Source organism: Ceratotherium simum, chromosome 14 (assembly GCF_057802395.1).
Source record: "Ceratotherium simum simum isolate JZ-2026a chromosome 14, ASM5780239v1, whole genome shotgun sequence".
Taxonomy (NCBI): Eukaryota; Metazoa; Chordata; class Mammalia; order Perissodactyla; family Rhinocerotidae; genus Ceratotherium; species Ceratotherium simum.
Genome location: NC_141913.1, coordinates 5,243,169 through 5,257,357, shown reverse-complemented (window position 1 = coordinate 5,257,357; position 14,189 = coordinate 5,243,169). Strand labels below are relative to the sequence as shown.

Here is a 14,189-nt window from a genome sequence, read left to right as displayed (position 1 = left end):
GGACAGGGTCACTGGTCTGGTTTAATTCTGGTTCTATTCTTCTTAAGAATGCAAGCGGATGCGTGGACCTAGCACGAGTGACAGTCCCACAAAGTTGTTCAAGCCTCTGACTACTCTCGTGCTGCGTCTGTGCATTTTTCCTCGAACTTCAAACGATTCCCTGGGTTTGGGTAAGCTCAAGGGCACACCATGTGGACAGGATGTCAGGAGGTGTGCATTCTGTGTCTGCAGAATGACAAGACCCAGCAGAGCTGCGGGTCTGCGGGAGCGAGCAGCGGTGGAAGTCGCAAAGCAGGGGCGAACAAATGCGTCAAGTCCACGGGGCTGGAGAGGCCCGGCCTCTCCCTGCGCGCCGGCGCCGCGGGTGGGGGCTCGCTCCTCGCGCCCGTGCACTGAGCCCGCCTAGCGAGCCGCGCAGGGGCGGGGTCCCCACGCCGCCCCGGAGCCGCCGTCCCATTGGCCCGGAGGCACGCCCGTCCCTGAGTGAGGCTTCGAAAGTTTCATTGAAGGTGGAGAAGTGCGCGCCCGCCCGCGAGCCGGGGCTGCGCCGCAGGGGTGAGGCTGCACCGCGGCGGGCCGGGGGCGCGCTGGCATCTGGACGGCGTTTGGTTTTCATTTTAGTTTTTTGAACTGAGGCCGTGGAGGAGGGAGTTGGAGCCTGACGCACTGGTTGTGCGCTTTCCTGTCGATTTCTGCCCACGCTCGCAGGATTCCATCTAGTGAGGGAGGGACTCGAAGCGCAACTCGCGGACCGAGAGCGCGAGCCCCGGGCTGTGGGGGATGGTTCTGCGCGCCTGGCCGCTCCCGCCCGGGTCCCTCCGGCCCGAAGCCGGGGGCTGCAGAGGCTGAGCTGCGCCGCCGCTCGGGAATCCGCCGCGGGGCCGCTCGGGGCGCGCGGGCAGCTCCGAAAGCCCGGGCCGAGGGCGGCGCGCGGCAGCCCGCGTGGGCAGAGGGCCGGGGCGGGCAGCCGAGGCACCTTGGCTTCAGAGGGGGTTCCGCGGAGGAAGCGGCGCCGGCGCCCCGGAACGAGGCCCCAGGAGCCAGGCGAGAGGACAGCACGCCCTTCTCGCCCCCATTCCTCGCCGCCGCGCCGCAGGACCCTGCCAAAGTGCCCCCCTCCACGGCTCCGGCCCTTGCCATCCTCGGAAGAAGCCGCCGGCACCGGATTGGGGATTCTCCACTGTATGGGCCGGCCGTGGGGGCTCGGGCTCCTGTTGAGGGGACTACCGAGAGCCTGGTGAGGGGCTGCGGAGAGCGGGGTGAGCGCGCTCTCGGGGGGGAAAGTGCGGCGGCCCTTGCCGGGGCGATGCCCGGGCGGCTGCGAGCCGCGGGCCGCAGGAGGTCCTAGGCGAGCATGGACCTGGCGCCCCCTCCCTAAAGACCCTCGAGCCTAGCCCTTCTGCTCGGACTCCACAGACCGACGCGATGGCTTCGGAAGTGGTGTGCGGGCTCATCTTCAGGCTGCTGCTCCCCATCTGCCTGGCAGTAGGTGAGTGTGGTCCGCTCGCCTAGGTTACTTGGGAAGGGTGAAGAGGGCTCCTGGCGGGGGGACCCCCCCAAGCAAACCAAAGTTAGCGGCTCTGGTGCTCCGGGACTCGGTTCGGGAAGCCCGTGCCGCGGTCCAGGTGCCAGCGGCGTCGGACGCGCGCTGTCCCAAGTGCCACAGCCTGGCACTCTCACTTCCCTCTCTGGGGTTCACCATCGGGGTCTCTCTTAACCGTCCAGCTGCAGAGACCGGGTGACTGGGATCGGCATGTGCTGGAGACTGTGATGAATTTAGTCACACGTGGATTTTCTGTCGTGGAGTATGGACTTTTGCACAATGGATGCAAATCTGGCTGGAAGGCGGTTGTAGACCCCTTTCCTAGGTACAGAGCAGGATCATACTAGAGCCTGCTCCTCCCTTGTCCCCAGACGCACAGCGCAGGGTGCATCCGGAAGGTACCGAAGCCATCTCTCCCCCACCCCATATCTCAGCAAGTGTGATGGAAGAAGTGAAGGGCTCCAGTGGCTCTAAAAAGAAGAGGCAGAGGGTACAGGGAAACAGTGCCCTCAAGTTTCTTTCTCTTTTACCTTCACAAAAACCCCTGCGACAAAAGTGCTAGATGCTGAGGCTCTAGACCACCAAGACGACCCCCGCCCTCCAGACGCCGCCCTTCCAGACCTTTAAAGGGCTGGAGAGCCTGACTGGGGCTCCCTGGGACTGGCGAGAGTTAAGGAAGGGCCAGAAGGGAGCCTCATGACTCCTGGTCCAGGATCTCACTATTTCTGCAGGGCTCGCAGGGCCGTAGAAGCAACTGCGTGTCAGATCTGAAGGCACTGGCAGCGCGCTTGGAGGGAGAGAATTTCTGAGTTTCTGCTCAAATAGGTGCAGTAGCACACTTTTTACCAAGTAGCACTGTATTTACAAAGAGAGCGTGGCCTTCGCAGAAGAGGCCACCTTTTTGCATTTTGCCTGAGGTTGAGGACTCAGCATCACACTTAAACTAAATGTTGTGTCGGTGCAGGTAGTGGAAAGAGGGGCTCTAGCCTGTGTCCTGAGGGTGGAACTCGGCTACCGGGAGGATTTTGTAGTCAGCATGAACACGCAAGAAACTTCGGCGGAAAACCCGAGAAGGCTCTCAGAGTGGAAACGGTCTGTGCGTCGCAGGGTCCTGGGGCGACAGGAGGGGCCAGCGCGAGCATGCTGGCCTTGGCCTCTACTTCACTGTTTGAGTTTTGAGGAAGGACCATTCTTGCAGGGATCTTTGTCCTTAGTAATCACTCAGGTAGACGAGGAGCACAGCTTCCACGAAGCTGATGTGGATCTCTCTCTCCTCTAGTTTAAGTGTGAAAAGAGAAAAAAGGCTTTGGGAAAGCGATTTGGGGAAAACAGCGCCGGGCTACTTCTGGTGCGTTACGCTTAGGTCGTGTCACGATCTAGGGACCGTCTCTGTATCTGAAGCGCCTGGCACCGTGCCTGGCACATTTGGTATTTGCCAAATGGAAGCTAGTGCTTGGTTAAAAAGAGGCTTTCATTGTGAGGGCCTATTTGTGGTTGTCAGTGTTGATCGGGGAGGAAGCCTGGGACTGGCGCTGGGTCAGGAGGCGTTATTTTCTCTGCCGCAACCCCTGCATCGCCCCACATCGTCTTTCCCCACAGTCATTTTCTCGCCCCACCTCCATCTCGCTTTTTCCCCTCTCTCCCCTCTCCGCGGGGTAGCAGCTTGCGGTGACTGTCGGAAGAATTAGGCAGGTGATTACCTGGGCCAGCTCAGTCCACTCTGTGACTTGCACAGCTAATTGAGCGACATGCTGCTTGCCAGAGACCTCGCCCTGGGCTTCCCCTCTTGCGAGGGAAACCCAAGCCCACCTGCCCCGATGCTCCGCGGCCGCTCGGGTTGGGGCCGTGTCATTCCGACTGATTAGGGTTGCTGGTCTACGCCGTCTAGCCCTTCAGTGGAGCTGTGGAGCTCTGCCCTCCAGAGGGGCGGGATGGGGCGCCCGGGGCGCGCGGCGCGAGCTGGCAGCTCCAGAGCGGCCCGGAGGCTCCCAGGGGCGCAGGGCGGAGCAGGGACCACTCTCCCGCGAATGGGGTCCCCACACGGCCTAGCCCCTCTCCCCCCGCCTCCTGGCTTCTTACTCGGAGCCCCGCGGGCCCCGCGCAATGTTCGCTGCCCGCAGGCTGGGGCCCAAGGGTAGGCTCGTTCGGGGCCCAGGAGGCGCCTGTCCGCGCCGCGGCCCCGGCCTTCCTGGAAGCAGAGCTGCTTCCAGGGACTCAAAGATGACAGCCCCCGCTCTCCCGCCCGCCCGCCCGCCGTCCTGCTTCCTGGATCCGGGGACAGCCCGAGTTGGCCTAGACAATCCTCGGCTGCCCTCCCTTTCCAGCTCATTCGCTTGGATTCGCACGGATTCGCACAAGTCTTCTGGGCGCAGGGAGGCCAACCTGGGTGTGTGAGAGTGTGTGTGTGCGCGTGTGTGTACACGGGGTGGGGTGGTATTGTCTGTGATCTCCAGGCCAGGGGGCGGTAGAGGCCCCCAGTTGGGTGTAGAGCCTGTTGCTTTGCCCACCCTTGTGGAAAGCTGACCTAGGGGCAGGAGAAGTGCGTGGCCTTGGACCTTCCCCCTGCGTGGAAGAGAGCAAGAGTTCCTGGGAAGACCAGAGGACTGACCCCTTAACTGACCTCCTCACTTGTGGGCTGCTGCTTGGGAAAGACAACCCGCTTCCAAGGATTACTGATGCCTTCTAATCATTGTAGTTGTAGGGACAAGAGGGAGCTGGGTTGGTGTCCCCTGATTTGAGCATTCAATTCTGTTCTACAGGAAGTGGATATTTTCAAGGTTATTGGAGGGTTTTCGGGTCCACCTACTCCCAAGGTGCTACTAAGTCAGATATTCAGGTTTCTCTCACATCCTGGGCATGGAGAGTCAATGATCTGTTTGCCATTAGAATCGATTTTTACATTTTAGCCATCTATTTTTATACCTGTGCAAGGCAGCCTTCAAAGCCAAGTCTTTGTGGAAGCTTATGTGTTCTCTTTAACCGTTTCTTTAACAGTGATGTTCAAATTGTTCTGCACAGAGATGCCCTAGCCTTTTCACCTAATGATGGGTGTTAAAAAGTAACTGCCATTGTGTTTAATGTTAAAAAGTAACTGCCATTGTGTTTAATATGATGCTTAAGGTTTTTCTTTTTCCCTGTAAGAGAAGTTTACAGAGAAGTGATAAGTGAAATCAGGCCTCTTTTATGCAGGTGTTCTGTGGCTCTTGAGTGTTAAAACAAAAACAAAAACAAAATGTAATGTAATATATTGTTTGCCATCCAAAATGAACATCCGGTGACAGATATTCCCGCATCAATAGAAACCGAAAATTTTAAAGATCTCCAAGAAGGCCAGTTAGCTTGCTTGGTTAGAGCGTGGTGCTAATAAAGATCTCCAAAATTATCCTTGACTACTTGGGTAGTCGTTCTGATTTTTTCTTGCAAATAGTGCATGAAAAAAAAGACAAAACTTTCTGTAATAATAATCAATAATATCTGATAATTGTTGAGCACTTTAGAAATATTTTTACATTTATTTTCTTTTAGCATGATTCTACTATATATAATATAGTACTTGTATATGATTGAAGTTTATGATTTGAGTTTATTCCTGGGTCAGGAATAGATTGGTGTATTTTTATTCACATGCCCCTGACCTATTCATTCCATCTTGCCTAGTGTTGCTTGCAGTTCTAGAAGAGCTGACTTTCCCATTTTCAGGAGGAGGGGAGGGAGCTGGCATGGACAGACTGACTGGTGAAGGAGGGCAGAGCTGTGGTGGCATCTATAGTTTTTGTGCTTCCCCTAAATAAAAAGGGCCTGGAGGTTAGGAGAGAACAGAGCTGGTCAGGAGGCTGTGTAGCACACAGAAAGAATCAACCAACCAACTAACGCTCTGAGGAAAAAATGACACTTGGGTGATAGTGCAAATCCAAGAAGAACCTCTAAAATTCCCTTTAGAGATAGTTGGCTTAAAGTCTGAGCAAAAACATGGAGTCACTTTTGAAATGTGTGAGGAGTATGGCTATCTGAACATTATTTTCTCTCTGTTGCATAATATACTTTTCCCTGTGTAGCATGTCATTTTGAAATCACACTTATACACACCCCAAGAATTACAGATGAAGCCTAATCAGAGTTGAGAGGCTCTCAGTGGTAGGAGGTTTCAGCTGCTGAAGAAGGCGTTGACAGCAAAGTCACTTTCTTTTCTGTCACACTTTCTCAGCTTTGTATAGTAGATCATATTTATCACTTTCAGAAAGGAAAAATGTAACAATGAAAAGCATTAGAAATTTAGAATTTAATTCTCAAATAAAATGGTCTCTAAACACAGATGGGCTTGATCGCTTTGTCACCTGGGCTGTGGAAGCTAGGGCTGGGGCGCACCCGTGGTGGTCAGGGGCCGGGTCGCTCTACAGAAGCCCTGTGCTTGCTCAGGGGAAAGATGAGCAGATGCTGTGGATTCACCTTTGGGGGAGGAGGCTGTTGTGACTTGGTGGTTTAAGAGACCTCCACTCACGTCCTGGCTCTGCCTGTTGCTATGTGATCCTAGAGGTTTTTTTTTTCTTTTGGTTGTTTCTCTTTTCTGTCTGTAAAATGGAGCTAGTAATACGTCCTTTTTTGAATAGCCGTGAAATACTGTGCACTACACACCGTGTACCATGCCTGACACAGTGCAGGTGCTCAGAAAGGGAGGTATTGTTACTGCATTTATGAACATGAGTAAAAGAGCAGAGATGTTTGAGGAATGTCTTAGAAATTAGCAGACTAACAGGTGGTAACATGAGTCATGGGGAGACTGAGAGGGGTACGTGGGATGCATATGAAAGCAACGTAGTACCTTCCTGGGGCCAAATTATGCAACTGAAATTTGGTGTGTGTGTGTGGCAGGATAATATTTAATTATCAGGATTTTTCTCACCAGTTTTACTCAACATTCTCTATATCTGCTCTTACATTCCAGTTAAGTAATATGTTTGCCCTAGAACTATACTGACAGTGTTACTTTTGTCTTTCTGACACTACACCATAATTTTCATAGTCTTTATTTAATATGATTTTATTTATGTATCTATTTTTACATGGCATTTTCCTTTTAAATTCTATGCTACTAACAGTTAATTGTATACGAAGTTACATAGTAACAATATCTAATACTATACTTTTTTCCATAAATGTTCAGGAGAACTTAGAATAGTGTAAGCACACCTGGATATTTAAGAGTAATTGATTAAGAACAACACGATGTGGGGCCGGCCCCGTGGCTTAGCGGTTAGGTGCGCGCGCTCCGCTACTGGCGGCCTGGGTTCGGATCCCTGGTGCGCCCCGACGCACCGCTTCTCTGGCCATGCTGAGGCCGCATCCCACATACAGCAACTAGAAGGATGTGCAACTACGACATACAACTATCTACTGGGGCTTTGGGGGGAAAAAGGAGGAGGATTGGCAATAGGTGTTAGCTCAGGACCCGTCTTCCTCAGCAAAAAGAGGAGCATTGGCATGGATGTCAGCTCAGGGCTGATCTTCCTCACACACAAAAAAAAGGAACAACATGATGATACAATGTATATAATGTAAAATATTAAGAATTTTGTAAGAATTGTAGATTTAAACAGTTGTTTTGAGGACGTGGAATCGGGTAAACAAAATAAAACAAATATCCCATTGAATTGAGACTAAACACAAAGTTGTATTAGAAAACATTTAAACAATATTTGGCTGTAAGAGATAAGCGCGGATGAAGCCTATCACATTCACCAGACCCTACGTATGGCCTTTCAGACCCATCCGGGACATGACAGGATCAGGAAGGATGAGGAGACAGGAAGCCATGTACTAAATAGCTGTGGAGAGAGTGCATCAGACATACAGTTTTTAATAACTTCATAATTTTTGCACTGACCAATGATTATCTAACATGCATAGAGCATTTAGCTAAATCATTTTTAAAATTTAAGAGTGATAACATACAATTTTTGATTTTCTATTTATTGGTGGGGTTTTTTGTGTGTGTGTGTGTGAGGAAGATCAGCCCTGAGCTAACATCCGTGCCAATCCTCCTCTTTTTGCTGAGGAGGACTGGCCCTGGGCTAACATCTGTGCCCATCTTCCTCCACTTTATATGGAACGCTGCCACAGCATGACCTGACAGGTGGTGCATCGGTCTGCACGGGATCTGAACCCAGGCCGCCAGCAGCGGAGGGCGCGCACTTAACCACTCTGCCACTGGCCGGCCCCCTATTGGTGGGTTTTTAAAAAACTATATATAATAGCAGTTTTAAAATATGTTTTTCCAGGCTCCTACAGAATATATAGTTTTTGTTTGCCTTGTTTTATTACATAGGATGGTGATGTTTTCTGATTAATAACCTGTTATTTTTGAATTCTCCGTTTTTGCTGTATGGTAGGCACAATTCCACATTAAACTAGGATATTAAGGATAGGCATATTTAAACTTTTTTTGTATATGAATTTCAAATTTTAAATGCATTTTATAAAAAAATAATGGATGTGGTGTATCTGTGTGGTTAGTTCTGGCTTTCTGTTGCAATTTCACTAGTCACTTGGGGGTGAAGATTTTGCTAAGACCATAGCAGCTCTCTTAGGGAGTTATTTATTCTACTACCTGGACTCAGATGATTCTCCCCTCAGTGTTTTTTGCAACTTTGAGCTCGCCCCTCCCCCTCCTCCCTTTAGACTGACTGGGTCCACACCAGGCATTTTATCTTCACCTGCAGCCGTCTCTGGTGTGCTCAGTGCAGGCCTCCCTCCTCTCCTTAACTCGCACACGTACAACAATACTGTTGGTGCCACTGCCCCTCAGGTGCGAGTGCTCTCCAAATCAAGTGCCTCGTTCAGAGATGTTTCTCTCGTTTTGTCTTTGCTCTTGCATCTTGGTCAACAGAAGTATTGCCTTGGGCTCACATTCCATGTGTCCTGCAGTGCTGGAGAACCTCAGACCTCCACCTTGGCCTCTTGCCTCTGTCTGTCCTTCCCATGTGCTGAGCCACATGTGCCTTCCATGGCTTGAAGCCCTCCAGAATCTGTTCTGCAGTTAAGAGTACTTGGTGCGTTTCTCAGTGTCAGTTACATTCCAGCCTCCCCTCAGTCAGATCAGACAAACCATCATTGCCGTCCCTACCTTCATACCCAGCACGCATGTATTCCTGTCCTGGTAGCAAGCAAATTCTCTTCTCCAGTTGTTAGATGGTCTTTTCAGTCAGTTCTAAGCACAGACAATTCTGTTCTTCACAAGTCCTCTTTTCATTGTGGGTTTTTCAGGGTACTGATGCTTAGATAAAATAAACTTTCTTTCTCTCACATGATAGTCAAGACGTAGGTGATCCAAAGTTGGTGTGCGACCTGTGCTCTGTGAGGTTGCCCAGGGATGCCATCATTGCTCTACTGTCTTGCATGTATGGCCTTCATCCTCGTGGTTCAACATAGCCTGTTCCCATGTCTGCATCAAGCTGAAGGATGGAGGAAGCAAACAGAGAAAAGACACTCCTTCCTCACACTCTAAGGACACAACCTGGAAGTTGTATGAATCATTTCTGCTCACATCCCATTAGTCTGAATTTAATAATATTATTCACCTACCTAAATGCAAGGGAAACTGGGAAATGTCATCTTTATTTTGGCTGGTAATGTGCTCAGCTAAAAATGGGGGAAGGGGTTCTATTGCAGTGATAAAGAGAGAATGGACATTAGCATACAAATATAGTCTCTGCCTCCTGTAGATGAAGGTAACTTAATGTGCCTTGCAGACACTGTTGATTTTTCTACCCCACCATCCCCACTTTGCTTCTAGACCTATAACTAGACTCAAGTCCCAGCAGGCTCCTAAATGTGAGGTACAAAGTGTGATCCATGAGGAGGTGCACTACACTTCAAACTGCATGATTTTCCCAATTTATACGGACAGAAATCTGAGAAATGTCTGGGAAGGGGTATTAAGGTTGTGGGATAATTGTGGAAGGAACATAAAGTTGGATCTGGCCAAATTTATAGATACGGAACCACTAGAAAGGGCTCTAACTGGTTGGTTGGCTGAAGCATGGACCAAAAGGTGACCTACACCAAATGAAGTTGAAATGCTAGACCTGTCTTGGTAACTGTAGAGGAAGGGATCCAAAGGCTTAGGGATACTGGAATGGCAGAGTGGATTTATCACGAAAGACCAGCTCACTCACCTTGGGAGAGTCCACAGGACACACCTTTCTCCACAACTGTGAGAAATAGGTTTGGGAGGGGAACCCCAACATCCTTGAAGAACTCTGTAGGTCAGAAAGTACAGTGAGAACTGCTGCCGCTGAACTGGGGATCCTTAAATATAATGAGGATATTTGGATCCTGGGCACCAAGTGGCCCACTTAATTGCCAAAGGCAAGGCGGGCATAGTTACCATAATGGACAGTGGAGTCACAGCAATACTCCAGAGTAGTCTGACACGCAGAGACCTATGGCATTGGCTTGTTGTTCATGGTGTTCCTAGAAGTGAAATAGATGGGCGGTCTACTAAATTCTGAGTTGATCTGTGTAAGTGGAAGAGTTCCAGGTCAAGTGAAGAAAAGTCTAATTTGAATCACCAACAGAGAGAGTCCTGGCCTCTCAATCAATTCCCAGACTTGCTCCAGGTTACAGACCTAGAACCCCTTGAGTGAAGAGGAGACCAGGTCCCCTTGAGGAAGGACCCTGTTACGCTGCCAATTATACTTTCATTTCACTGCCCCACCCCCATTTCTTTGAGTAACAAGTCTTGTCTTTTGAAGTGTAGAATCTGTGGGAGGATGACAGTATGTCAGTGTACATTAGTTCAGATAGCTGGTTCTTCTCCTACCGCTTGGTTAGGATGGAGTGGTCGTTTGAACTGATCAGGGAGAGATAGTAGTTCAGTGGTGGATGCATGTGTGGTCTAGATCCTGGGGATAGTTTTTAGGCAGTTGTAACATCACTGGGCATTCAGGGGCTTACCAAGAAGAGTTCCAATACCAAAAGGAACGCATCTTTCCTGGGGCTCATTCTATACACAGGAAACAGAACATACAAATTCTTTCTCTTCCTCCTTCTTTTATTTATATTGGTTTGTGTATATATATATGGTTTCTGACATCCAAGGGGAAACATGCTGTTTTGATTAAGAGCCCCAGCTCCAAAACCTGGTTGTTTAAGTACAGATCTTGGCCTGTCATACTAGCTCTGTGACCTTGATCAGGTTTTTTGACCTCTCTGTTCTTTAGTTATTTCACCTATAAAATGAGTTGATAACAGCACCTAGTTGGGGTTGTTGCAAGGCTTGACAAAGTACCTGACCCATGGTAAATACTCAGTAGATCTTAGGTCTAATTATTAGTTCTGGACTCAGAATTTAGACATTATTATTAGTCAAAGGTTAGTTTGAGCAGCTGCTCATCAGGAGCAACAGTTTCCACAGGCAGATAGTTTGGAGTTCAGGTCAACTTCCAAGGAAGCTTTGGGGCACAACCTGTTGTAGGTTGCGGACTGTCTGTCTGGTCCTGCCCAGCCCTGCCCCCATCCCATCAGATGGGCTGGAAGGCCTCTGTGCCTTTGTTCATTGTTACCTTTGAAACAGTGTGACATCTTGTTGCCCTCTTTAATTCTCCTTCCCAGGCAGAATGAATGCTTTCCCCTGTGTTCACCTGGTGCTTGGTTCACATTATCACAGGGTTTTGTATTAGTGATGTGATTGCTCTCTTCTCTTCCATGTATGTGCAAGCTCAGGGACCCTGTGTAATCCATCTTGATTTCCCCAGCACTAACTTACTGCCTAACATATAGCAGATATTTAAAATATATATATATATATACGTATATATATATATATATACGTATATATATATTGAATTGTAGGTTTTCTAAGTGCAAAGATTGTGTCCGATTGTTACACTTCAGCTGTCCAGCAAGGGCTACACATAGTGAACACTGGAGAAGTATTTGCCAATTGTTTAATGAAGGAATTCATGGACTAAATTTTTACTCTTGACTAGCACATAAATCTGAAAATAGAGTTAGGTCTAGCTCTCATCGCTATTGGTTTTATGTCTTTGAATATAAAATTCATAACAGTCTAATTTACACACTCTGCAACTTTCACAGATGTGAATTTTACAGTATGGCAATTAATACCTTTTACTTGCTTTGCAGTGAAAAAAGAAGAAAAATCCCATCTGATGATGGTGAATCTTGACCGGAGCATCATCCTTGAAGTGCATATTATTTTAAAAAATATTTTCAGCTCTTTTGGAACCACACGAATCGATCTGTTTTCTGTTGTGGTCAAGTCTACTAGGTCAGCAGTTTTGGCCACAGGTGCAGAACAGGAGGAAGAATATAGAACCTTAACAAGCTGGTAATTTTGGAGCAAAGCTCCACGGAAATGAATTATAGATCTGTGCAGAATTGAGTCGTCCCTGCTGTTGCCATTTCTTCCCTCCTCCTGCCTTCCCCAGACTGTACCTGCCTGCCAGCAGTGTTCTGCCTCAGTATTGCCTCAGGAGTATGCACCCCTGCTAGAGATCCGGGCAGTGAATATTCTGGAAAGGGCCCTGGTCTGAAGGTCTAAGGAACAAGTGTTGATCCTGTTAATAATGAGTTATAGGACTTGGCCAAGTCATGAAACTCTCTATTCCTCAATTACATCATCTATAAAATGAGGTGTTCAAAGTTAAGAAATATTTTCATGATTCTCCAGTAATATTTCTGCACGTACCTTTTTTTCAATGTTAGAAGGTATGACCATAAAGCACTACATTTTTGCCAACACACCAGAATTTTTACATCTAAATTGTTCTGGCCTCTTAATAACCATCATATTTACATTATTTCACGTTTGACCTCAAAGAAATCTTAGCAACTGCTAAGGAAAATGATTTTGTATCAGGTATTTGACTGAGGATTTTTCAGAACAGTTGGTATGAAGGAGAGACAATCTGGTTTAGGTTTTGCAATCCTAGGATGTCGGTGACTCTCCTTCACTTGCTTCCAACACAGAACCACACACACCACGCATCATCAGTGATGGTCATAAGAAGAACAACAAAATGTGTGGTCAAATTTGGCTTGGAATTGGCTGTGTGTGGCTTTGCAAAAATAAAGGAATTTTACCACGTCTAGTTAATGATCAGACATGCCTATAAAGAAAAGCAGACCACATAGAGTTATTAATTGAAGCTAAATGAAATTGTAGGGGCATAGAAATATATAAACAAGATTTGAATCAGAAAAGAGATTTTGAGTAAAATACTCAATTTTGTCACAAGGTGTAGCATTTCAATGACATTGTAGACCTGATGAGATCTTAGCTGGACAATTCTATTATCCAGTAAAGGAATGGGAGGTGCACAAAAGCTAAAGGTGTGGAAGTCAGAGAGTCACCGCAGGGGCGGGGGGCCTCCCACCTCACATGCAGGTGTCGCTGTCACTTGGCTTCAGGGATAGCTGTTGGGGGTGAGCTTCCTGCACTTCAAAGCCTCCACCCACTCCTTCTCTTCCTCCTCCTTCTTTTTGTCCTCTTTTTTCTTTTTTAAACTAAAGATTGGAGCTTGCCCGGCCAGGCTAATCCTGACTCTCGTTGGCCTTGGGACCTGAAGTCAGTGCAGCCGGTAAGCAATGAAGGATGCTTAGCTGGAGCCAGGCCCACCACCCCTGCGCCAGACAGAGCTGCTGTAGCGCACAGCCTCTGGTGGATCGTCTTCAGTCAGGAGAGAGGATTAAAGGTCAGATGACAGGCTATGGGAAGAGGGATAGTCATAAAATGGGATTTGTTTCTGGGAAGCCAGTATTTTCCAGAAACCTACAGCTCCCTAGAATTTTTCATTAACAACCACAAACTTCTTTTGCAACAATTTTCAAAGCATCATCGTTTTTGCTGTTGCATTGCCTTAGAGTCACATTGCTTTTTTTTTTTTCTCTTGTGAGGAAGATCAGCCCTGATCTAACATCCATGCCGACCCTCCTCTTTTTGCTGAGGAAGACTGGCCCTGTGCTAACATCTGTGCCCATCTTTCTCCACTTTATATGGGACACCACCACAGCATGGCCTGACAAGCAGGGCATCGGTGAGTGCCTGGGGTCCGAACCCAGGCTGCCAGCAGCGGAGCGTGCGCACTTAACTGCTACACCATGGGGCCGGCTCCCGAGTCACATTGCATTTTTGACGCGTGGTGGCATTGCCTAACAACCCCCACTCATTCACTGGGCTCAGCTTATAATTACTTTGGGCTATGTTCAAGCATTAAGACCACCCTCAACAGGCAACAATTTCCCACTATCGAGGTCATCTAAAAAGGATGTGGCACAGGTCCCAAAGCATTGCTTAAATTGTATATCAAAATATTTTGAGCAATTATCTTTACAATAGAATACATCTTCCCAAAGTTACTACCTAGAAGGGAACAAATCTGAGATGTTATCTTACCCTTATGATATTGATGGGTTCTGATATTCCAATATATCCATACTTCGATTTGCATATTAGATCTAGTCTTGGAAAGTATATTAATATAGTGCTGGCCTTCAAAGAGGGAGCCGTGTACTAGTCAAATAAACTTTGTTTAGAATATCTTTGCACTATGAGCCACACTATAATAATGTTTTATAAATTTTAATATGCACGTAATGCATTTTCTCAAGAAGAACGTATTTGAAG

The 14,189-nt window shown here is 48.1% G+C and overlaps 1 protein-coding gene across 1 annotated transcript in view; it reads left to right on the top strand.

Annotated features, from left to right (window-relative positions):
* Positions 1-305: 305 nt before the first annotated feature.
* LOC106800320 (uncharacterized) overlaps positions 306-14,189 on the top strand; it is a 77,070-nt gene continuing 63,186 nt past the window's right edge. Inside the window, exons 1-2 of the mRNA XM_014779925.2 lie at positions 306-555; positions 636-1,489. Of these exons, the coding sequence (XP_014635411.2) occupies positions 306-555; positions 636-1,348 (963 nt within the window). The 3' untranslated portion in view covers positions 1,349-1,489. The remainder of the gene's footprint in view (positions 556-635; positions 1,490-14,189) is intronic.